Here is a 26,897-nt window from a genome sequence, read left to right on the forward strand (position 1 = left end):
TGACTTGAAGCCTGTAAGTGACCTGCGCGTCGTGATAAGAATAAAATAAAAATGAAGATGACACATACACCCAACCCTCAATTATGGTTAAAATTCCCGACCTTGCCCGGAATCGAACTCAGGTCCCCTGTGACTAAAGCCCACCACGCTAACCATTTAGCCATGAAGTCAGACAATGGTATGGTAAAACTGTATGACAAATGATTGGAACTTGTATTCTGTATAACATTTATTATGTAATACTTTTCGGTAGGACCAACAACATAGGTATTGCAAAAAAAAAAATTAGGCACCTTTCCCTAAAAGTTATTTATATCCTATATAGTAAGTTATTCCCAGACTTTCTTCTTCTTCTTCTTCTTCTTCTTCTTCTTCTCAATCTGTTTACCCTCCAGGGTTGGTTTTTCCCTCTGACTCAGCTAGGGATCCCACGTCTACCGCCTTAAGGGCAGTGTTCTGGAGCTTCAGACTCTGGGTCGGGGGATACAACCGGGGAGGATGACCAGTACCTCGCTCAGGCGGCCTCACCTGCTATGGTGAACAGGGGCTTTGGAAGGGATAGACAAGGAAGAGGGAAGGAAGCGGCCGTGGCCTTAAGTTAGGTACCACCCCGGCATTTGACTGGAAGAGAAGTGGGAAACCACGGAAAACCACTTCCAGGACGGCTGAGGTGGGAATCAAACCCACCTCTACTCATGTGACCTCCGTAGGCTAAAAGATTTTATTTACAGCCTAGATTGTAGAACCTCATCCCCCGACTTTAAATACCGATTTTCATTAAATTCACTTCAACCATTTTCTCGTGATACCCGTACATATAGACATAAAACGTGTATTTTCCTGTTACTCTGGGCACGATCGATACAAAAATGCCTTTTTTTTTTTTTACATTCTGAGCAATGTACAGACAAAACTCTTATTTTATGTATGGAGACACGGTTGCCCAGTTGTAGTTCCTCTTAAAACAGTAATCACCACCACCACTACAACCACCAGTTAATACTACTAATAAATACATTGGTTTCAGTTACACATACTCCCGTGCGAGACATTACTCAGATCATACACTACCCACGTATTGGCAGCTCAACCTCAACTTCATGCCAGGTCAAATGATACTGGTGACGAATACCAATGGGTGAAGAAGAAAGTGTGCCAGTTCTGAAACTCGAAGCGTGACTAACTAGATTATTATTATTATTATTATTATTATTATTATTATTATTATTATTATTATTACATTATTATTATTATTATTATTATTATTATTATTATTATTATTACATCTCTGAGGTGTGATAGAACTTATTTAACTAATGGTTATTTTTTCTTGCCCCAAAATCTCTTCACCTGATCACTAAAACTTTTTCTCCCTTCTTCAGTCCATGATTTTATTGGCCCTGGTATTCATTTTCTCAGCAAAATAATGCTTGTTGACTGTTTTTTTTTAATTGGAGTCGATTTGAACAATTTCCTTTGGGATGCCAATTTCCTTACTGTCTTTTTCTATTTCACTAAGCCAGTTGTTCTTGACTTTCATTGAGAGAGCAAGGTTGAGAATCCTTTTGCTTGAGCCTGTCATTATTCATTCTGATAATGTGGCCATAGAATTTAATTACCTTTTCCTTATGGTGTGGGTGATCTTTTCAGAATGATGATAAAGTTCCCGAGACTTTAGTTTCATCCAGATTCCTTCTGAGCAGACTGGACCAAACATTTTCCTCCATGTCTTTGAGAGCTCCGTGTCTCAGGCGACAGCGCGCCACCCTGTCACCGCTGGGTTCCATGGTTCAAATCCCGATCACGCCATGTGAGATTTGTGCTGGAAAAAGCGGAGGAGGGATAGGTTTTTCTCCGGGTACTCCGGTTTTCCCTGTCATATTTCATTCCAGCAACACTCTCCAGTATCATTCCATTTCATCTGGCATTCATTAATCATTGCCCCAGAGGAGTGCGACAAGCTTCGGCAGCCGGCACAATTCTATCCTCGCCGCTAGATAGGGGCTTCATTCATTCCATTCCTGACCCGGTCGAATGACAGGAAACAGGTTGTGGATTTTCATTTCATTTTTCTATGTCTTTAATAAGTGATCTACCTCCAATGATCAACGTATAGGCGTATAGTGCTTCAGGTTTGACAACTGAGTTGTAATATCTTAATTTTGCGTTCCAGGATATTGATTTTTTGTTATATCTGTTCCAAGTGAGTCTGTAGGTCTTCTGTAATTTTGAGATTCTCTCCTTATTTGCTTCACAATTCAATCCTGATGCCTGAATTACTCGTCATAAAAGCTTGAACTTATTCACTTGATGAATTTTGCCGAATGTAGTATTTAGAGGTTTCCTATCTAGTTATTATTATTATTATTATTATTATTATTATTATTATTATTATTATTATTATTATTATTATTATTATTATTATTGTACCCGACCAGTTAAACTGCGCGCCTTCTCTAAGGCCATCTATGTAAACATACCAGAACCGGTGTACTACAAGATACTTTAGTCCTCAACTGTTAGATGTCTCCTCAACAGGTTTAATTGCTCCCTCAAGCGGGATAAATGATGATGAATGCCCTAATGACGATTTATAATCTCTTCTTTCTTTCTTTCTTTCTTTCTTTCTTTCTTTCTTTCTTTCTTTCTTTCTTTCTTTCTTTCTTATTCTGCTTACCCTCCAGGGTTAGTTTTTCCCTCGGACTCAGCGAGGGATCCCAGCTCTAGCGCCTCAAGGGCGGCCTTAAATTAGGTAACATCCCGGCATTCGAGTGTAGAAGAAGTGGGAAACTACGGAAAACCACTTCAAGAATGGCTGAGGTGGGAGTCGAACCTCCTTCTACTCAGTTGACCTCCCAAGGCTGAGTGGACACCGTTCCGGTCCTCGTACCACTTTTCAAATTCCGTAGCAGACAGAGGTGGACTCTAATCTCTTCATACCGGAAGAAGTTCATTAGGCGCTATTCTTGTACAAGAGTAAAGTACAGTAACATTATTAGGCCAACAATGACAAAATTATTTTAATTCTTCATCTCATTAGGTGTCATTGTCTTCGGGAGTTCCACCTTGACATCACTCACCCACCGCGCCAGTGAAAGGCGGAGAATTGAACAGGTTCTACCGGTCTCATCTTCAACTCAGAACTACTTTATACTGTCTGATACGAACTGTTGTAATAGGCATTGTAAAAAATCATTCATTTCACAACAGCCCTTACAGACTTTAATTGGCCGTAAGATTATTTACGAGTAATATATCGGGCATTCATCTCCAACCACTCTCCACGATCAGCCTTCATCTTCTGCAGCCATCTCCTCAAAGAAGGTTGGCGACGATGTGTTGTTGTTACATATGGAGTAAAATGTTGCAAAATTTGGGCTGGAAAGAATTGGGAGAAAGAAGACGAGCTGCTCGACTCAGTAGTATGTTCCGAGCTGTCAGTGGAGAGATGGCGTGGTATGACATTAGTAGACGAATAAGTTTGAGTGGCGTCTTTAATAGTAGGAAAGATCACAATATGAAGATAAAGTTGGAATTCAAGAGGACAAATTGGGGCAAATATTCATTTATAGGAAGGGGAGTTAGGGATTGGAATAACTTACCAAGGGAGATGTTCAATAAATTTCCAATTTATTTGAAATCATTTAAGAAAAGGCTAGGAAAACAACAGATAGGGAATCTGCCACCTGGGCGACTGCCCTAAATACAGATCAGTATTGATTGATTGATTGAGATTGTAAGAATGTATCGGCGCTTGCCATTGTCTGCGGCAGGCACACCGGCGAGTGGACGAAACTGTGGCGTGGTGGTCTCTAGCTGATTTACTTGCTAATGCAGTACCTCGTATAGCGCGCAAAACTCAGTTTATTTTTAACTTTCTTTGATCTGTGAATATTCATGTGATGAGATTCCCTTGATTGAAAATAATGCTACAAACCTCCGCCTTTCGCCAACACTATTCACAATATACAAAAAACCAAACCAAACCCCTTGTCACTACAGCCCTTGAAGGGCCTTGGACTACCAAGTGACCGCTGCTCAGCCGGAAAGCCTACAGATTACGAGGTGTTGTGTGGTCAGCACGACGAATCCTCTCAGCCGTTATTCTTGGCTTTCTAGACCGGGGCCGCTATCTCACCGTCAAATAGCTCCTCAATTCTAATCACGTAGGCTGAGTGGACCTCGAACAAGCCCTCGGGTCCAAGTAAAAATCCCCGACCTAGCCGGGAATCGAACCCATGGCTTCCGGGTAAGAGACAGGCACGCTACCCCTACACTATGAGGGTGGTATTCACAATATACAGGTTGACCCAAAAGTCCGTTAATATTTGACGAGGCAATACTTCACGGAATATGAGAGGTAGAGAGGTAATAATTGACACACATGATTGACATGACATGGGGTTAAATTGACACCAAAATAAAATACACAAAATGAACAGCAGATGGCGCTTGATACGATACACAAGCAATAATTAGCATAACAATCGAATTTTAGCAAAGACGATGTTATTTATAGCACACGCCCAACATGTCGGCCGTCATTCATCAACAATACCTGTAGTCAAAGGACAAGGTTTTGAACAGCTCTGTACAGCATATCCGTAGGTACGGTGAGAAATTGTCGTCGGATGTTGTCGTTTATCATCTCTAATGAGGTCGGACGATCGCGCAAGACTTCAGGTAACCGCACAACCAATAATCACACGGATTGAGGTTGGGGGACCGCAGAGGCCAAGCTTGACATGCCACGATTGCAGGCGCATCAGACACCCTCTGTCACGACAGCTCCTTTTATACAGTACACGAGTCTCATACGGCATCACTGACGTGTTGCTGTCCAGCGCCATCTGTTGGCCTGTTTATGCACTTTCTTGGTTTCAATAAAACCCCATGTCATGCCAATCATGTGTGTCAATTATTACCTCTCTACCTCCAATATTCCGTGAAATACTGCCTCGTCAAATGTTAACGGACTTCCGGGTCACCATGTATTTTGAAGACCTGATAAGGAAGACTTCAGAAGAGGGGGAGAAGGAACAATGAGCTAGAATAACATAGAGGAGCTGCATGCCTGACATCAGCGCTCCTTGCCGAGGCAAGTTCAGAAAGGGCAGCCATGTTTCGAGTTGTCAAAACAAAGCGAGATGGCGCGAGAACACATGATAAAGTGACATTGAGATTGTGCGTGGCGACTGAACATCGTGGACCGATTGCAGAAATGATGACTAGTTTTAAGCCTTAAATCGAACACGATCGTCCATTGCATAAACAATGTTCAGCCGACTAAACATCGCTTAAAGTTTCAATATTGGTTTGAAAATGGAGATAGAAGTATCGTTCATGCAACTCTTTGCCTGTCGCAACCAATGAAATTCGACGGTGTGCGCGCCAAACTTCAGTCAGCTGTTTGTTTTCCTACACATTACTCAAATATGGCTAAGCATGAGCATGACTTACCCACCGTAGACATCGCCTAAACACCGTTTCTGCAATCAACCTCGTGAGTTTTAAGAAGTGAAAAGTTAGATTCTCGCCTTCTCGGTGCACTAATCGGAGTTCTCTTTTTTCAGACTTATCATGAGTGATGATTTCTTGGTTCCTGTGTATCTTTGCCCTTGGAAGTTCATGTTTGTTCCCATTTGGTGTTTGGTGTATGATTCATTGAAGTTTTATATTAGGGTTTTCTTTTTTTCTCTCCATAATGGTCCAGAAGACTTATCTTGTGCATTGGTTTGATGTAGGCCTGTTTCAATCAAACGTACACCAAGCATAGTAAATACAGTATTTTTCTGGTGTTCGTAAGTTTATCGTTTTCCATTTTCACACCTTTCCTGTCCTTCGATGAGTTCGTGCAACGTTAAACACGTAGCAAAAATAAATAAATAAATAAATAAATAAGTAAAAAATAACCTAAATAAATCAATAAATAGATAAATAAATAAATAAAAATAATTGTATTAAAGAATTATAGCGGTACTCATGGGGATGCAATACATTTAAAAATATGAACAGAATGAGGTTGAACCTATCATAGGTCCCTTTCGTTTTAAGGATTTTCGTCATTTATATCCACGGTTTTTATTTTAATTTACGCTTAACCACAACAGCCAAGCAGGGCAATGCTCTTGTTCCGATTTCGCTGCTTGTTCGTATGTCACTGCATAACGATTCTCCTAATGACCTTTTCGAACTGCCCTACAATCAGCTGATCGTGATGTTCGCCTCGCGCCGCAACATGGATGAAGTTGCGCTGTTTGCGCTCTATGATTTATAATGCTCTAAACTTTCGGCTGATGGTCTTTAATTTTGCACCAGTGATTCTATAATTCATATTTTCATTATATTTCGTCATTCGACAGCCACGCCACCTTGCTTATGTGACCACCTATAACATGGCGATCGTTCGTTCAATAAGCTTCAGCCAGGCAGCGCTTCCGTCTCTTTATGTTATTCTAGCTCATTGAGAAGGAAGGAGTGAGCATAACGGTTTGCTGACGATATGGCACTGCTTGTAGAAGAAATCATATTCCCTCAAAGAACACACTAGAAAGAGGAATGCAAGAATATGGAATGAAAATAAACACAAAGAAATCTAAGGTGATGGGAATATATGACAAAGAAGATATGGAGGTAAAAATCAACAGAAGGTCTATAAATAAATACAAATGTTATTTGATTTACGTCCCACTAGCTACTTTTACGATTTTCGGAGACGCCGTGGTGACGGAATTTTGTCTTTTACGTGCCAGTAAATCTACCAACTAGAGTCGGCTACTGTGTACGCTTCGAAACATTGAGCCGACGCAATCAGCTGTCTCGATGCCTCAACACAACAACACTTCACTGTCTTTGCTCACTAAAGTTGTTTGCATTAATTAGGTGTCGTTTTCTTCATGTTGCTCATTTGTTTTGTGCCCTAATTCATTCATTAAATGATGTATTTATTGGTCCAGGGATCATACTATTTTGCTGTTTGAACTGCCCACGCTAGTCATATGAACAAAGATAATGAGAATTCACAGACATAACACTCCCATTCGTCGCTGCTAGCCCTGGACCTCAAGAAAGAAACAAAAGACGGCACGAGCAGCGGAATACAACATAAGGGAGTCCTGTCTACAGCCCGTAAATACATGTGCATATTTCTCTATATATTTCTCTAGTAACGACGGTACTTCTTAATTTACCGCATATTTTTCACTTCATTTGTGTAAAAGGAATTATATGTTCCATTTGGGACAAATATTACAGTAACATTTCGTAGATGTCCCATTCTCCATGCATGACATTCTCTGCTGTGTATTTAAGTGTTACCAACTCGAGAAGAAATAAGTGGCAATTTGTACCACATTTTGTAATGAGCAGGCGAACAGTACAATGAACATTGTGAAACTGACGACCAAAGCAAGTGATAGTCTACAACGGCACATAGTTTGATTGATACGTATTATTATTATTATTATTATTATTATTATTATTATTATTATTATTATTATTATTATTATTATTATTATTATTATTAAATCAGTTGGTGTCTCCTCCTGGACTCGGCGAAGGATACCACCTCTAACGCCTCAAGGGCAGTGCCCTGGAGCGTGAGACATTTGATCGAGAATGAAAATGAGGTAGAGGAACAGTGGCTCCCCCAGACCTCCTTCCGGCCCTTTAGTTACGCCCTTGCATAGAATTGTGGATATAGGCTAAACTCGCTCTCTTGTTTTCTAAGCCCAAAAAATTCCCTCATTCTACGTTTTCCTGTGTAGCGGAGTGCGATTTCTTTATGGAGAAATAAACTCTCCTAAGGTAAGTTCCTACTGACCTTAAAGATATTCGCTATCGGGGAGAAATCGTATCCGGTCATGTATAAAATAAATGATTGGAATGAAAAACGCCCACTTCAATCGCATCAGGTTTATCTTCTTTGCATTAGCCACAGTCCTCGGGTATTACGCCTAATGGGAAATTTTGACATTTAGAAAAGCCTCCTTGTCATGTTGATGCCACAATCTTCAGAATTAACTCATAACCAGACGCGCAGGTCATCTATGGGAGTCAAATAGAAATATTTGTACCAGGCAAGCCGAAAATATCCTCGGACATTCCTAGCACTAGAGTCTATAAAATGAATAAATAAAAGATTGCTTTCTTCTTCTACCGCTTTTCTCACATCTGTTGGATCGCGAATGCGAACTGTGTCGCTCTGTTTTCCGGCTGGATCCTCTTCCTGACCCCAATCCTATATGGAGGGATGTAATAACTACTGCGTGTTTCTGTGGTTGTTGGTGGTGTAGTGTGTTGTCTAAATATGAAGAGGAAAGTGTTGGGACAAACACAAAAACCCAGTTCCCAGGACAGAAGAATTAATCAGACGCGATTAAAATCACGACCCAGCGTGGAATCGAATCCCAGACCCTCTGAACCGAAGGTTTCAACACTGTCCATTCAGTCAATGAGTCGGACGAATAATAACATGCTTTATTTTTCTGCTAAACGTGACTATTTATGGACACCCATAATATGCCCCCTATCAAACTCTGCGTAATGCATGTGTGTTCTAATGGCCAGGAGCACACAGAGATTCAGAAATATTCGACCAGTGGGGGGCTCGGTCCACCATCAGTAGCGACGATTGAGAATTAGAAGTCGGCGAGGGGGAAGGCGATAAAAATGTACAGATAATAAAATGTTCCCGGGTTTGTGGGATATAGCTGGGGATAGGGGGTGGTATATACATCAAAACAGGAAAAGAAAGCTACAAAATGGCAAGAATTGTATGCTCTCTGATAGAATTTCGAATAAGAAAATCAAAAATATTTCTGGAATAACATTACATAGCTAAGATTATAAGTGTGGCTTATAATATTGTATTAGCTCCATTGTTATTGTGCTAGTATTTCGGAGTCCCAAAAACATCGTCCACACTTCGTAGGAATTGTTTGGTTAGACTTACTTACCACCTCTGAAATATGTATTCCGTTGTGGGTGGTGGCGGTAGAAAAAACTCACGGTAGGCTATCCCCTAACAGTCGTAAGAGGAGACTAAGAGGGGCCCAACGGCCTCTTAACTTGGGAGTGCGAGTGAGCGACCACAGGGCCCTTAGCTGAGTCCTGCATTGCTTCCACTTTTGTCAAGCTCCTCAATTTCATGTTTCCTATCCAACCTCCCTTACTCAACTCTTGTTCTTTTCCAACTCCGACGGCATTACGTGTGGAGGCCTAGGGATTCTTATTATCGTGCCCTTCGTGGTCCTTGTCTTTCTTTGGCAATACCTTCATTTTTCGAGATGATGGATCCCTCCGATTTTTTCCCTCTGATTGGTGTTAATAGATGTTTTACTTGATGCTTGTACTTCCTATTAAAACAATAATCACCACCACCAGTCTAAAATATGTAGTAGCGAGCTCGATAGCTGCAGTCGCTTAAGTGCGGCCAGTATCCAGTAATCGGAAGACAGTGGGTTCGAACCCCACTGTCGGCAGCCCTGAAAATGGTTTTCCGTGGTTTCCCATTTTCACACCAGGCAAATGCTGGGGCTGTACCTTAATTAAGGACACGGCCGCTTCCTTCCCATTCATAGGACTTTCCCATCGCATCGTCGCCATAAGACCTATCTATGTCGGTGCGACAAAAAGCAAATAGCAAAAATATACAGTATATATAGATGTAGTAAACAGTGTTGCTAAGCCCAGTTTGGTGATTCATTCCACATTCCCCTCAAGTATTCAGATTGCGGTATGCCGTTATTAATAGCCCACTTCTTGTCTTTACCGATATCTGGTGAAGATTTACATCTAGTCAAGTAGCGAGAGAGTGGATTTACGCTTGCGAGTCGTGAGAAATGCTTCTGTAGAGCTTAGTAATAAATCGTTAATAGGTCTGTTGGCTAGAGAATTTTGTTACAGTTAATCGCCGTGTTATTTTGAAAACGATTATACATCATTGTGAGATTCGATGTTTCCCTAGCCCCGAGAAAATGTCCGAGTTTGTATATCAACAACGTAAGAACTGCCAAGTTTGGCCGTTGGCCTCAAGCGATAGCAATAGAGTGGTGTGGCGGACAGCTCGCTGTATTCTTTACTCCCTGATGGCGGCTGGTGCAGAAATTGAGTCGTGTGCTGTAACCCACCCCCCTCCAAAAAATAAAAATATTTAGAAACATATGCGGTTTTCAAGAGGCTCTCCATTGAGCTTTCCATACTGAACAAATATGCAAAGGACCCCAACACATATACACATTCCTCATAGAAAACTAAATAAACACACAATAACATTTGCAACAACATAACATTCTCGAACTCAGAAACACTTGGTATGAGCGCGCAAAAATGGAACTTCTCAATGTTACCAAAATTATCTAAATTAAACCAGCAACGTCGTAATGGAAAATTACATGTTATGTTGTTATAGTGAAATTTATAAACTAGATACTTTGTAATTAAAGGAAATCACAATATCATGTTCTTATTTTGACAACGTAAAAAGTACAATTTGTATAGTTCATCAATTTACAAATATAGTTATGGAATAGGCAAGTTGGGAGTATTAAAAGACCTGGCGGGAACAGCTGATGGCTTCCTCTACAGTTTTCCCGTTTGCTTTGAGGGATCTCCTCGTAAATACTACCACTGAGTCAAGAGGGTGCCACCTGCCACGTTCTCAAGTGTGACTCGTGCTGCCTCTCTGTGGTCGAACGAAGACTCGCTGTGAAGTGATGTATTGGCTGTTGTTCCCACAGCACATCGGGAAAGTTGGGCACGCGTGCGCAGAAGACAAAGTTCCTGCTTTCTGGCAAAAAGCTTAGAAATTCTCGCTGACCTGTGATCTGCACAGCACCCGGCGTGGAGCGCACGACTAGTTACCTGGTTGTGAGGGGAGTTGAATGAATGATTTCCTGTTCGTTAGCTGACGTCTTTTTTCAATGCACTGTATTTGATTGTAGATAATATTGTTAAAGTAATTTATTTTTCAAATAGACAATGTGCTGCAGCACTTCAGCACATAAGGTACGGCCGCCCCTGTTGACAGTGTCTTCTAAAGGTCATGTTTACAACTAAACCACGTGGTGCATCGGTGATGAGATCGAAAAGAAACGTCATATGAATAATACTACAAAAGAAATTATATTTAACAGAAATAGAGCGTACAGTCTTATTCACACAAATATTTTCAGGTTCCATAGAGTAGGTAAAATCACAAAACTACAAGGAAGGTAAAGCTTGTACACATCTCTCCAGCATGTACAAAATATCCTTGGGAGGTGGTGAATGTTCTTATAACTGCATTTGCTGTTTTAGAACTGGTTAGCCAATTAGTTCAAGGAAGGTGCTACGCCTGTAAGAAACAAGCAGTTTAATGTTAATAATCACAGCATCAATATCTCTTCACATAATAATAATAATAATAATAATAATAATAATAATAATAATAATAATAATAATAATAATAATAATAATAATAATAATAATCATGTATGGACTCCAGAGAGACCTGGTGCAGGTCTTTCGACTTGACGCCTATAGGCTGTGAGGATGGGGCCCTACCCATGATGAATTCCAATGTTGAAGACGGCGCACACACCCAGCCCCCTAGCCATCGGTATTAACTATTGAAGGTTAAAAAGCCTGATCCCGCCTGGAATCGATCCCCGAATTCCTTGGACCAAGAACAAGCACATAAATCGTTTAACCACGGAGGCAAATGGTAATGAATGTACAGTATGTTAAACAAGGTAAAGCTTGATTCAGTATCATTTCTAGTTTCTGAGTTATAATATAATTGAATTTTACTACACTTAAGCTAGCGAAAGTAGTACCCTCCCCCCCCCCCCAGAAAGAATTATTTGCATTACAGTGTTAAATTACAACCAAACACAAGGCAAAAATGGACAGTTCTAGTCCTTAGGGCAAGCAACTCAATGCTGAAAACATCCTAGGGATATGAGCTACGATTTTTAGGTAAATAAAATATAATACGTATAAGTATGTCCGACTCATTGGCTGAATGGTCAGCGTTGAGGCGTTCGGTTCAGAGGGACTCTGGTTCGATTCCCGGCCGGGTCCGGAATTTTAATCGTGTTTGATTAATTCTTCTGGCTCGGGGACTGAGTGTTTGGGTTTTTTCCAACACTTTCCTCTTCATCTTCAGACAACACTACCAACCAACACAGAAACATGCAATAGTGATTACATCCTTCCATGTAAGGTTGGCGTCGGAAAGGGCATCCGGCCGTAAAACAGGGCCAGGTCCACATGTAGGGTCACAGTCGCACCTCCGACCCCACAGGTGTAGGTAAAGCGATGGAAGTAACAGTAGTAGTAGTAGAAAATGTAATAAAGTATGACCGTCTTACTAATTAAAAATTCCTTATATAGTTGTTTAATACTTGTATAGTTATACAGTGAATAAACGCTGTATAAGCGTTTTATATTTTTCTTACTAATAAACGTGGTATACGCATTGTATTACTATACAGCACGTATACACTCGTTCCAAGGCGTAGGAATCTCTTCCTGCAGTTCACTGGCGTTTTTCGCACGTTCACCGCCTTTATGATCGCTTCTGCTGGTTATCTACAGGCAAAACTTTCCGAAAAGTCGCGCAGTAGCACGGCATATCGAAAAGGCAGTGGCAACACAAAGTGAGACAGCTGGAAATTGGCTTAAACTGATATCAACATTTCTTCAGCTTGCTTGTGTAATGAACGCCAAAAAATAAATGGAAACGCTTCAGAGAAGATCAAAAGCTCCTAACTGGGATAGTACGGAAAACGTCGACAATTGTAATTGAATCGGCGAGTTGAAAAGTGTACACATTCCAAAATCCTTACTTTTCAGGAGAAAGGAAAACCTGTTTTGTAGCTAAAATAAAGGTTTCATCAAAAAAGTTTCTATCAGGCATTTATACATTATATTTCTGCGTATTCAGGTACAAAGTATGGAAATCATATTACGTACGGTTTTTAAGTTATACCATTTTTTATGTCGAGGAATATGTCCTTTTATAGGGTACTCAATTTGATAAAGATCTTTGTAGAGGCAGATAATGTATAATAAACTCGCAATTTCAAAAGTCTATTAAGCAGTAACACATTATTACACAAAATACGCCCAATCATCATTTCTTTTATCGTTATTCATTGTCATTCCGTCTCTTTAAAGTGTTTTACTTTACGAAGATATCTAGCCACCATAACCTCTGAATGGTGTATGTCTTCTATGTTTAAAATACCGTGAAGATCACCAACGTTATCGTCCATTCTTTCAATGTGTGTTCAATGTTATATGGATAAGCCGAATATTTCACCACGATTATATTACTGTAGAGCGGTGGTTCCCCCACTGTATGCCTAATTTCAATTTGAAGTAAAGTGTAAATAATAAAGCAGTTTTATTATTTTAAACAATTTTATTACCGTATATAAAAACAACCAAACGAGTTTTATCCGGTCGCTCTTAAATAAAATAGAAAAAATAAAATGTACATTTTTACAGATTTTTTAAGAACAAATATGTGAAATAATGAACTAAGATCATTGACGTACTTTTAAAAACAGGAGTACATGTTTTCATTGTTAAACTGGAATCTGGAAAAATTGAGAAAGTTGGCGGTGAAAATTTGAATAAATAAATGAAAGTTTGAAAACTTTGTTACTGTTTGATTTCACCTTTTCAATGGCTGCCTTGTGTTTGGTGGATTTCATTTAAAGTTTGAATATCCGTCTTTATGTTCGTCAAGTTCAGGCGCAAGTCTCCTTTGAGGCGTATGTCCAACTTATTTCTTTGTATTGTGAGGAGCTGGACAACAGAACTAAATCCTTTTTCAACTAAATATGCTAATATGCTAAATATCCACACAGTTGTGGATAAGTGTACATAAACTTCACCCAGGCTAACTCGTAACCGCTCTGCTTGAAAATGATGTTCGCCTCACAGTCATACTTCAGATTTAGAAACTCCGCCTGCAAAGATTTATCAAGCTTATCCACAGCTTCAAACGCGAATGGATCTAGATCCAATCCGGAATTTGTAACTTGGTCAAATCTTCAAATCTTGATTCCATATCAGTTTTTAACTGGTGAAGGTGATCAGTAAAAATTAGGAATTTGACTTCTGGGAGTTCAGTTGTCTTCTTATCTGACATTGAACACTTTTTCAGGGTCGGAAACTGAATCAGCTCTTTACGGCCAATATTTACCTTGTGAATATTAAACTTGGCGATGAATGATGAAATAATTCCTTTGGCCTTTATAAGGTTCATCTGGTTTCCTTGAAGCCTTATACTATATTGTCTTCGTTCATTTTTTCAAAAATATTTGTAAGGTACGCAAGTTCCAATTTGCGTTGCTTCAAATTCTCACTTAAAATAGGATCAGGCGTGTCGAGAAACTCAGTAACCGTGTCAAATAATTTGAAGAAACGGCGCAAAAGTTTCTTTTGGAAAGCCTCCTCACGGCCGTATGTAGAAGCAAGCGTTCGAATTCCTCATCCTTTTCATGGCAAAGTTGTCGAAACAGACGGTCATTGAGGGAATTAGCTTTGATATCGGTGACACCTGTAATAACCAGTTGTAGGGTTTGATGCAGGACACCACTCAATTTTTTCGCAGCTAAGTGTTGACGATGAATGACGCAGTGAATAGTGATGACCTCTAGCACTTCTTTCTTAAGGTGGGTTAGAAACCCAGCATGACGACCTGACATGGAAGGAGCACCGTCTGTTGCGCAAGCGCTCACGTTTTTTTAGGGGAATCTCTTTTTCCTCAAAATATTGCACCACTTTAAATATCGACGAACAACAAACAACATTTCCTCAGTAATTTCCTTTTGTTCACTGATAAACCTCATAAAAGCTAATAAAATTCCTTTGTTGGCAATCACAGTTTTTTCATCAGTCTGCAAAGCAAATTTACTTTTTTCAACAAATTGGTGAGTTTGGATTCAACGTCCGTGGCCATTTCGTCAATTCGCCTGGAAACAGTATTGTTGCTCAAAGAAACTGACTGATCTTATTACTAGGGCCGTCGCCTAGCATGATTTCAATAATTCTTTTGGTAGCCGGTAAAACAAGAGTTTCGCCAATTGTGTGAGGTTTAGCACATTTAGAGATCAATAAAGACACCACGTATGAAACAAGAAGACCTCTGTCAAGATCGGTTGCTCGTTTTTTAAATAATTCAGCTTTAGCTTTGAGGTGTTGAAAATAACTAAGTTCTTTACTCACTTTATCACTGTGTACTCCCGATAAATGATCTTTCATTCGCGAAGGCTTCATGGCTTCATTAGTAGTAAATGCTTCGTCGCACAATAGACAGTGTGGAAACTGCACATTTTGCGGTGACGCGATAAAACCGAATTTTAAATACTCAGCTGAGTATTGACGACACTTTTCTTTTTCGAATCCATTATGCATGAACTTCTACACTTCAAAACAAACGCACAAAAACAGAAAAAAGACATGCACAAAAACTGATGATGAGGCACACAATGGCTAGTTAAGACTGAAGAAGTATTTAGGTTAATGACAAGTATGTTGTGATGGCAGGAGTGGGAGGGGTTGAGTCAACAGTCGGCCGCGCTGAGCATCAACAGTTGGGAACTGTGGAGACGGGTGAGTGCAGTGAAATCGCCGGCTGAGAATAGCCAGTGACTCGTGCTACCCGGCAACTTCTACTGTACATTGCTATTTTACTTTTCCCCCTTTGAATACTCATCGCCCCCAAATCGCCCCCAACTTATTTATTGCCCCCCTGATAACCCAAATCGCCCACTTGGGGGCGATCGCCCCCAGGTTGGGAACCTCTGCTGTAGACAATAAATACCACGAAAATAAACTGCTCACTCGTTTCTTTTTTCTTTCTTTTCTTTCTTTTTCCGCTACTCGCTGGTATACAGCGCTTATACAAAGGTCCTGGCCTGCATAAGCAATTCAATGAATAACTATAACAGATGTATACACAGGAGGCTTATACGCGGTTTATTAGTAAGGAATTTCACATAAACGGTGTATAAACCTTGTATAAATGTTATACACTGTTTATTAGTAAGACGGTGAGAATATGTTATTTATTTCTAAAAGTTGCAATCCTTTCCTTAATCATCGTTATCCGGTCGATTAGATTAGCAGTTTGCCTTTTTCTACCAATGCAGAATTTCATTCAAAACCTTATAATTACATTCGGTGTGGATATTTTTCATCCGCCTCTGTAGTTACCCTGGAGGGTAAACAGATGAAGAAGAAGAAGAAGAAGAAGTGGACATTTAAAAAAAACGAACGCCTGAGGGTACTGAGCCAACGAACACATTACAGAAAGAATTTGAATGAAAAAGAAAACGAGTAATGAAACAAGAGATTTTAGGCCGTTTTTCTGGATTAGTGTGATTAGCTGCCACCCCCGGAGGCCCGGGTTCGATTCCCGGTTCTGCCACGAAATTTGAAAAGTGGTACGAGGGCTGGAACGGGGTCCACTCAGCCTCGGGAGGTCAACTGAGTAGAGGTGAGTTCGATTCCCACCTCATCCATCCTGGAAGTGGTTTTCCGTCGTTTCCCACTTCTCCTCCAGGCAAATGCCGGGATGGTACCTAACTTAAGGCCATGGCCGCTTCCTTCCCTCATCTTTGTCTATCCCTTCCAATCTTCCCATCCTCCCGCAACGCCCCTGTTCAGCATAGCAGGTGAGGCCGCCTGGGCGAGGTACTGGTCATCCTCCCCAGTTGTATCCCCGACCCAGAGTCTGAGCTCCCAGGACACTGCCCTAGAGGCGGTAGAGGTGGGATCCCTCGCTGAGTCCGACCCTGGACAGTAAACAGATAACGAAGAAGAAGAATAAGTGGACATGTTTCAAAAAAGGAACGCCTGAGGATACTCAACCAACGAACACATTACAGAAAGAATTTGAATCAAAAAGAACACGAGTAATGAAACAAGTGATTTTTGGCCGCTTTTCCGGAACTGCCGTTAGGCCGAAAGTGATTTTTGAAATTTATTTCTTTAGTTTGATAGCACTATCCAGGACTCACACTTTGAAACCTTTCTCGGCCCTTCAATTTTCGGCACAATTGAGGAAACGCAGTACGGCGACACCTACGTTATCTGCTAAGAAATGTTTTCAAACATTAAAAGAATAGATTTATTACATCATACTTACATTGGCTATCTAAGCCTCAGGGAAGAGTTCATTGAAAGGCACTTCAGTGAACACTTTGTTCAGAGTGTCTATCGCCTGCCCGGCCCACTGGTCGTTGGTAAATGGCAGGAGCTCCTTGTAGATGAGACGCCAGTACCGGTTGCCGAAATCCAAAGCCGCCTGGCCTGAAATAGAAAGCAGAGTACTTCAAGTGTATCACCACATCTCAGAAAATACTCCTACTTGTAGCATTCGAACATAATATGGCAAAGTATGATAATTAGGGATCGGATGTTGATAACCGTAAAATGTCACTGAAAATGATCAATAAAATAAATATCCTTAAATAATAAAATGTCCACCTCTGTGGTGTAGTGGTTAGTGTGATTAGCTGCCACCACCGGAGGCCCCGGTTCGATTCCCGACTCTGCCACGAAATTTGAAAAGTGGTACGAGGGCTGGAACGGGGTCCACTCAGCATCGGGAGGTCAACTGAGTAGAGGTGGGTTAGATTCCCACCTCAGCCATCCTGGGAGTGGTTTTCCATGGTTTCCCACTTCTCCTCCAGGCAAATGCCGGGATGGTACCTAACTTAAGGCCACGGCCGCTCCCTTCCCTCTTCCTTGTCTATCCCTTCCAATCTTCCCATCCTCCCGCAACGCCCCTGTTCAGCATAGCAGGTGAGACCACCTGGGCGAGGTACTGTTCCTCCTCCCCAGTTGTATCCCCGACCCAATGTCTCACGCTCTAAGACACTGCCCTTGAGGCGGTGGAGGTGGGATCCTTCGCTGAATCCGAGGGAAAAACCAACCCTGGAGGGTAAGAAGATTAAGAAAGAAAGAAAGAAAGAGAGAAAGAAAGAAAATAATAAAATAAATATCCTTAAATTTATGAAGAAAAGTGCCATAAAATAACTTTAAAATATTTGACCAAACTGAATTCTGGTGACTATAACAGAGGTGTCACAAGTAATATAATTTTTAGATGACGTAGCCCCACTGATCGCAAGTAACGTCGACCCATGGCGTTCCTCACGTAATGGTACTAATCACAAGTAGTCTCATGGTTCTAATTTCATCATCCCGTCGTCGCCCCTTTTAGTCGCCTCTTACGAAAGGCAGAGGATATCGTGGGTGTATTCTTCGTCTCCGTACTCCATCGGCATACGGTAAGAAAGAAAGAAAGAAATTCCGATACCAATAAATTGAGTAAAAGGGCCAAGAAAAAGATAGGTATTACTCGCATACTTTTTAGTGATAGATGGACCAAGACCGACTACAATATATCAGACCTTAATGTTACTATCGATTGGGAGGAAAATGGCGACTTCGTGGGCGAGCTTTTGAGACATGTGGTTGGTTCATATCTGTGTTTACATTCTGTTAAAGAGTGTTATTTTGATCGAGTTATTGAAGTATAAAGTATATGTTTAGTAAAATAGTAATCTATAACGGTTTATCAGTATGGTGTTTTGTTAGAAGTTTATTTGATTGTATTTTTAATGTATAATAGTGTTTATATTGCCGTGCTGTAACATAGCACAAAATGGGTCGTTCCTGCTGCGTTCGTGGTTGAAGATCTAATTATACCGTTGATGAAGCTTTTAAAATTTCCTGAAGATAGATCTCTACAGGAGAAATGGATAAGGAATATTCACCGGGAAAATTTGGAAGTCAAAGACCAAACTATCGTAGGCTATGTGTGTAACCAAAATTTGTGGTTAGGGAAGATCTCTTTCCAACCGATAATGGTGAGCCTATTCGTTTTTGTTTTCTTATTCAGTCGGAGTAATTTCATGTAAGTTGACGATAAGTGATTAGTTTCTATGTAGAGTGTATTTATATGGGTCAGTGGTCACTAAGATCTGTAATTATATGCAGTCATGTGAGAATATGTTTGTTTTGATCGTGTTGTGAACCGGATTTAAATCGAACTATGGCAGTGCCTCTCATACATCTATTCTTCAGTTCGCTAAGGAATGAAACATTAAGAGAGAAGTGGATCAGGAACATCGTGAATATTTCTACAAAACAGTAGTGTGCATATGTCATCTGACAGTAAGTCTGAGATTAGGGAAAACTATTTTTCTAATTCTAAATGGTGAACCTATTCGTATTATTCTACAAAAAAAAACAATTAGATAGTGATAATTGATATGGTGTCTATGTGCTTCAAAGTGTCGTGTGATTTAGATGAAATTGTATTTTGAAAGAATCTGTGCTTGCCTGCGGGAACATTTGGCTAGATCTTGGTGTAAAACAAAACTTATAGTGTGACAGATGGAGCAATCTGTACACTGTTACACAGAAGAAATAGTGACTTGCAGGGATGGTGGTGGTGGTGGTGATTATTGTTTTAAGAGGAAGTACAACTAGGCAACCATCAGTTTATATAACACTAATCACAGAGAAAGAATGGAAGGGGTCCGACACTTCGAAAAATGAAGGTATCGGCCGAAGGAAGACAAGGGGCACGAAGGGCATGAAAATGAAAGACTCCCTAGGAATCCATATGTAATACCGTTGGGATCTGAAAAGAACAAGTGTTAACCAAGGGAGGTCGGATAGGATAGATGAAAGTGAGGAGCCTGGCACAAGTGGAAGCAATGCCAGGACTCAGCTGAGGGCCCCGTGGTCGCCAACCCACGCTCAAAAGTTCAGAGCCCCTGGGGCCCCTTTTAGTCGGCTCTTACAACAGGCATGGGATACCGTGGGTGTTATTCTACCACCCCCACCCACAGGGGGGACTTGCAGGGATTAGCTTTGTTTGTAACTCAGGGGTTTTATTGTACCAATACCTTCCGATTCATGCTGTGGATATCTGCTATCAAGCAGTCTACACCAAATTGTAGCTCGTCCATGTAGGTTAAAGACATCATTGTTTAGAGTCAATAGAGTTGTTTTACTCATGTTCTTCAATGGGGAAAATCCTATTATATCTTTAGTGTTTGAACGCTTCATTTTTAAGTTTACCATCATGGTTGGAAGTGCTACTATATCATATGTCAACATACGATTTAAGAGTTTCCAGTAAGAAAGGCTTAACATCACCGGGGCTGTTCATTGGGTTGGCATAATCATTTCGGGTGTACATTTTCATCGAGTGCTGAACATTAGAAATTGTCCACCACTTCGAAACTAAGGCAACACGTTATGTTTCATAGTTCTTGTGAGAGTGAATAAATTGAGGAATTTCGAACCTTAAATTATTTTTAAACATTCCAAATGATGTTATAAATATCATTTTAACAGTTTTATAATGTATTTTCATCTATCCAGCGAAGTGTAATCTAAGAGAAAACGTTATTTGACAAAGTGAAATTTCGAAATAATCAGCTTGTTGTTCTCTTTTGCTGTGGGGTTGTCCATCTATTATATCACACTATGTGTGATGCTAGTTGTTTATATGTGATGAGTACTTGTTCGCGAAGCGTTTTCATCGGTGCAACAGTGATTTTCCCTATGATGTTACATTTATCATGTTAAATTACCTACCACCATTTGCAAAATATGTACGTGATCTTTTCGTAATTTCTGGCTGATTGAACCAGATATTGTGTAGCTCTTTCAGTGGTATCAACACAATAATTTAATGTGACGCCGGGCTGAGAGGCTCAGACGGTTGAAGCTCTGACCTTCTGACCCCAACTTGGCGGGTTTGATTCCGGCTCAATCCGGTAGTGTCAAATACGTCAGCCTCGTGTCGGTAAATTTACTGGCAGGTAAAACAACCCCTGCGGCACTAAATTCCGACATCAATCGTGAGTTGGTTTATCGTCGAAATGAAGTTATTGCGTGCTACCCTAACCTTCATCAGTCGGCAGCTACTGCGCCCACGACGTCCACCATCTTGATTTTGATATTACGGTCTGATATATTGTAGTCGGTCTTGGATGGACACCCTAGTGCTGAATCGGTCGACTTCGGCAATCTTCGAGATTCATATCGACAACCTTTGGAACACAAACTATGAATCGCTTATGCATCGCTGTGCGACATCAGGCGTACACTTTACGTACTTGTACTGTTGTTGTTGACACAGCAAAGCCAAACATGCTAGGAACAAGATTCACATCGAGAAATGTTATATAATGTGTGTGTGACACAGTTGTCGGTTTAAGATAATAAAAGGTTTAGAAAATTCATATCGATCGATCATATTATCGATTCAATTCAGATTACATTTCCATTTAGTTGGCAGTATTACCGGAACCGGGAGAGCTCCCTCCTTATTCCTCATCCCCCGTTCACAAATCTATCACTAATACATGTTACAAATAACGTAAAACAGGTTACTTACTCAGTTCGTCGTTGCCAGGGAACAGGTTCGACACGTACACCTTCATATCTCCCACATCGGGCATCATGTTGAAATCCTTGATCTTCACGTAGTCGACGCCATCTTTCTCGAAATGATCCCCAGATATCTCAGCAGTAGCCTTGATGTCACCTAAACAAACAAAAACACAGGGAGCTTGTAGACATCACAGCTAATAAAAACTACAGTATAATATGGCCGCCTGGTCAGTTTTACGAAATTTTAGCACACTTTCCGAAGAAGTAAATAAATATTTCAATCACATCACCTGTACAGAATTATGATAACAAACGCTTATAAGAATATGATATATTAAATAAGTAATACTTAGTAGAGAAAGTCCTTTTACTTATCCAAAGGCCATCTTGGCCTAGAACAAGGAAGGCAAACCTTTTCCGACTAGTGAATACCAGTTAAAGTCTGGTTTATTGTTTCCAATCGTCTAGTGCACCGTGCCACCTGTATTTTCTTTCAAAAAAAAAAAAGTAGGAAAAAACTCTTTGGATTTCCTCTTCGAATTTATATCTAAACCTAATCATATGATATTTTTAATCGTATATGTATTAAACCTCAGTGGTGTAGTGGTTAGTGTGATTAGCTGCCACCCCCGGAGGCACGGGTTCGATTCCCGGCTCTGCCACGAAATTCGAAAAGTGGTACGAGGGCTGGAACGGGGTCCATTCAGCCTCGGGAGGTCAACTGAGTAGAGGTTGGTTCGATTCCCACCTCAGCCATCCTGGAAGTGGTTTTCCGTGGATTTCCACTTCTCCTCCAGGAAAATGCCGGAATGGTACCACGGCCGCTTCCTTCCCTCTTCCTTGACTATCCCGTACAATATTCCCATCCCCCACCAAGGCCCCTGTTCAGCATAGCAGGTGAGGCCGCCTGGGCTAGGTACTGGTCATCCTCCGCAGTTGTATCCCCAGACCCAGAGTCTGAAGCTCCAGGACACCGCCCTTGAGGTGGTAGAGGTGGGATCCCTCGCTGAGTCCGAGGGAAAAACCGACCCTGGAGGGTAAGCAGATTAAGAAGAAGATATGTTTTTTTTGTTTTTTTTTTTGCTAGGGGCTTTACGTCGCACCGACACAGATAGGTCTTATGGCGACGATGGGATAGGAAAGGCCTAGGAGTTGGAAGGAAGCGGCCGTGGCCTTAATTAAGGTACAGCCCCAGCATTTGCCTGGTGTGAAAATGGGAAACCAGGGAAAACCATTTTCAGGGCTGCCGATAGTGGGATTCGAACCTACTATCTCCCGGATGCAAGATATGTATTAAATAATATCCATTTCACAGAATGGTACATGTTTTAAGAAAGATAGATCTTAGGAATAAGGTATGTTCTGCTTTAACCTAACACTATTTTGAAAAATATAATACATTTCAATAATTTTAACATGTATTTTAATCATTTTAAAACATATTATTTACAGGGAAATGGAAAGACAAGTTGAAGATAAGTTTGAGAAGAAATGTAGGAAGACGTGAACCAATCCTGACTTGACATCTGATCTTGGAGGATTGAATTAAGGACAAACTCACGTAGATGGCATTCTTAGATCTAGAAAAGGCATTCGATAACATGGATTAGACCAAGTTGAGACTCTGCCGGTGAGGATATCGAGAAAGAAGAATTAGCTATAATCTGTACAAAAATCGGTCTGCAGTGATAAGAACCGAAGGCTTTGAGACAAAAGCAGCAATCCAGAAAGGAGTGAGGTAAGGATACAGTATATACCCCACCCCCTCCTTTTCAATATTTATGTAGAACAGGTGGTAAAAGAAATCAAAGAAAATACTGGAAAGGTAATCAAAATTCAAGGAGAGGAAATCAAACCTCTCAGATTTGTCCGTGATAGTGTTATTTTATCTGATTCTACAGAAGGTCTGGAGAAATTACTGTTTAGTATCCACACTGCCTTCAACACAGAGTATAAGATAAAAGTAAATATATTAATCCAAACCAAAGTAACGGAGTGCAGTCAAACGAAGGCAGGAGATGCAGGAAATATTATATTAGGAAATGACGTTTTAAAAGAAGTAGATGAATATTGTTATTTAAACCAACCCCTAGGGCGCAACAGCCCCGAAGGGCCATAGCCTACCAAGCGACCGCTGCTCAGCCTGAAGGCCTGCAGATTACGAGGTGTCGAGAGGTCAGCAAGACGAATCCTCTCGGCCATCATTCTTGGCTTTCTCGACTGGCGCCATCATCTCACCGTCAGATGGCTCCTCAATTGTAATCACGTAGGCTGAGCCCTCGCATCCAGGTAAAAATCCCTGACCTGGTCAGGAATCGAACCCGGGACCTCCGGGTAAGAGGCAGGCACGCTACCCCTACACCACGGGGCCGGCAATATTGTCATTTGGATACTAAAATAACTAACGATGGCAGAAGTAAGTAAGTAAGGGTAAGGGTGTACTCTGCCCGAAGGTAGGTCCGAACCACCGCGGAGGTGTACCCGAGCCGAAGTTTACGAACAGTAGGGTGGCCAGTTCCTTTCCGCTCCACCATTCCCTTATTCCCCCCACCAACAGCGCGTGGGAACCCATCCAAATCTTGACCACGCCCAATGTTTCTTAACTTCGGAGATCTCACGGGATCCGGTGTTTCAACACGGCTACGGCCGTTGGAGTACATAAAAAAAAGCCGACTAGCACAAGCAAGGAAGGCCTTCCTGAAGAAAAGAAATTTGCCCACTTCGAACATTAATATAGGAATTAGAAAGGTGTTCTTGAAAACTTTCGTGTGGAGAGTGGCATTTCACGGTGTCTGACCATAATGATGCCTTAACGATTAAGGACACCAGGCGGGAATAATAATATTAATAATAAGAAAAAGAAGAAGAAGTCCGCCTGCTGGCCATAATCATCACGGCGTCAAGTGTCTTTGCCCTGACACAGTGGTTAGCCGGTTCGAGTCCCGTTGGTCGAAACATTTTCAACATCAGAATGTTGGCCGGCAGGGTAGGGGAGGTGGTGGTATACAATTTCTTACGTCCGGCTCCATGGCTAAATGGTTATCGTGCTGGTCTTTGGTCAAAGAGGTCCCGGATTCGATATCCGTCAGGGTCGGGAATTTTAACCATCATTGGTTAATTTTGCTGGCACGAGGGCTTGGTGAATGTGTCGTCATCATCATTGCATCATTGCACGACGCGCAGGTCTCCTACGGGAGTCAAATCAAAAGACCTGGCTAGCCTCGGACACTCCCGGCACAAAAAGCTATACGGCATTTCATTTACAGTCACTAGAGCGTGCCAGAAGTGTTCATATGGAGTGAAGGCATATGCCGCTTTTGATGGTGATTCGTCCGTCGGATGGGGACGTTAAGCCTTAAGCTGAACTCTTGGTACTATTCGGCAGGAGTAGGCTATGTGCCGGCACTGGGTATTTACCCTTTTTCCCTCCTATTATCATGTATCACATCATTCATTTCATCTCGTTAACTTCTCTGATGAGGTTGATGTCGGAAAGGGCATCCGGTCATAAAACTTCACTACGAAGATTCACATCGCTTCATACCCAACCCCGTAGAGAAACGGGACAAGGATTGGAGCACATAATATACTAAGAAGAAGAAGATAACTTACTCATGGTGATGTTGTAGTAGCCTTTGGTTCGAATAGGAATCAACAATCTAGCATCAACTTTGTAATTTCCTTCCGTGTACAGCGTAGGCATGAAGAAGTTGACTCCCATCTTGAAACGTTTGGGATCGTTGATGTCGGCTCTGTGAACAAGTAAAAAATACTCAATAACCCGCAATAAGTTCTACACAAACAAACGATTGACTGAAAAAACATTAAAAAATTAAAGTAGGAAGGAGGCATTGATATAAAGTGTCGACTCTTAAGATATACTTGTATTCGGCTCTTAGTTAATCGCACTGGAGGTTACTCTGACACAAAGTACGCCTAACTATACTAGATTCTATGAATTTAGACAGCGATTCGCCACTCAGGGCCGTTTTGTTGGTTATTTTTTTTAAAAACATGTTTACGTATCCTTGCCCACGTTGCTTTCAACCTCTTAAACGTGAGCATTTCTCCTGTCAGCCACTTCTTGATGCGATCAACGCACATGCCGTGGGATTGGGGTCGCGCAGCTGTGAGCCTGCATTCGGAAAATAGTGGGCTCGAACACCACTGTCGACAGCCCTGAAGATGGTTTTCCATGGTTTCCTATTTTCACACCAGAAAAATGGCGGGGTACCTTAATGAAGGCCACGCTCGCTCCTAGCTCTTTCCTATCCCCTCATCGCCATAAGACCTATCTGTGTCGGTGCGCCGTAAAGAACAAGAAAAGGTGTCCTACTCCGTAGCGTAACGGTTAGCGTTATTTGCTTCCGTCCTTAGGAGACCTGGGCTCGATTACCGATAATGCCACAGATTTAAGAATGACAGGAAGGCTGTAATAGAATGGTTCATGCAGCTCACCTCCATTGAGGGTGTGCCTGAAAAGAGTTGCACCACCTCGGGACGAGGACGCTATAGTTGAACCCACGAGAGTTGAAGTCTGACGTTTAGCGCCACCGGCGAGAAAAAGTTGACTAACGCTGCTCGAAAATGGTCTGTTGCTATGGCAACGATAACAGCGATGCCACATTTAAGGAAGCTATCGCCACGTGGGTCGGCTTGTTCTCAGTCGCGTTTGTGATATTATTCGGAGTAGTACCGGTACTATGTTAGCTGTGTTAGTTGTTGCTGGTTTATGTAATAATTTAAGTGTTGGTTTCCTGTATATTATTTTCGTTGTTAGTTTATTTTTTGTAAGTTAATAAGTGGCTAGTTGTACCGTCATATTCTCTATTTAACATATGCATTTGTTGAGGTTATTGTCAGTTTAGTGAATATGAAATCTCATGTTTATCGGCAATGGCGTGTTCTGTCTTAAATGCCGGAATTATTAGCACGAGCTTAGGAACGGGTCAAAGTTTATTGAATTGCATTTGGTCAACATAGCTGATCAAATTTTCAGCCTGTATGAAAGGGTGATAAACCGCAGATTGAGGTAACTATGACAACGCAGCGTACTTCGTAGTTTCTGCTTTCGCCGCTCAAATGTCAGACTTCAGCTCTCCTGGGCCCAACTGTAGCTTACTATTCATTATGAGAAAAGTTGACGGGAAATGTTTTTCAATACCTCATAAAGCCATTTGCTTCAATGTTGATTCCAGCTAATTATTAAATACCAGAGGAACGTTTTAAGCATACGGCGAAGCAAATGCCATTGTACATGCAACTGCAATCAGTAGACTCAACTTGGAGCGTGGCGCGGTGTCTGACACTATAGCAGCAACGTCGCAAGGTCTTCCCAGCACAAGCCAGCTACACATCCATGTCGTCCTAGCCACTACAAATACAAACCGATATTTTTTTAAAAAGTGAAATCATTTACGTATTTTACAGTCACACAGCATAGCTATTGGATACATAAAGATTACAACGCGACCAAG

The 26,897-nt window shown here is 41.2% G+C and overlaps 1 protein-coding gene across 1 annotated transcript in view; it reads right to left on the minus strand.

Moving 5' to 3' along the window:
• Window positions 1-11,103: 11,103 nt before the first annotated feature.
• Window positions 11,104-26,897, minus strand: part of LOC136885297 (circadian clock-controlled protein daywake) — a 41,064-nt gene continuing 25,270 nt past the window's right edge. Inside the window, exons 4-7 of the mRNA XM_067157807.2 lie at window positions 25,033-25,172; window positions 21,425-21,574; window positions 17,147-17,310; window positions 11,104-11,335 (exon numbers count right to left, since the gene is read on the minus strand). Coding sequence (XP_067013908.2) covers window positions 17,156-17,310; window positions 21,425-21,574; window positions 25,033-25,172 — 445 coding nt within the window. The 3' untranslated portion in view covers window positions 11,104-11,335; window positions 17,147-17,155. The remainder of the gene's footprint in view (window positions 11,336-17,146; window positions 17,311-21,424; window positions 21,575-25,032; window positions 25,173-26,897) is intronic.

Source organism: Anabrus simplex, chromosome 14 (genome assembly GCF_040414725.1).
Source record: "Anabrus simplex isolate iqAnaSimp1 chromosome 14, ASM4041472v1, whole genome shotgun sequence".
In the NCBI taxonomy this organism is placed as follows: Eukaryota; Metazoa; Arthropoda; class Insecta; order Orthoptera; family Tettigoniidae; genus Anabrus; species Anabrus simplex.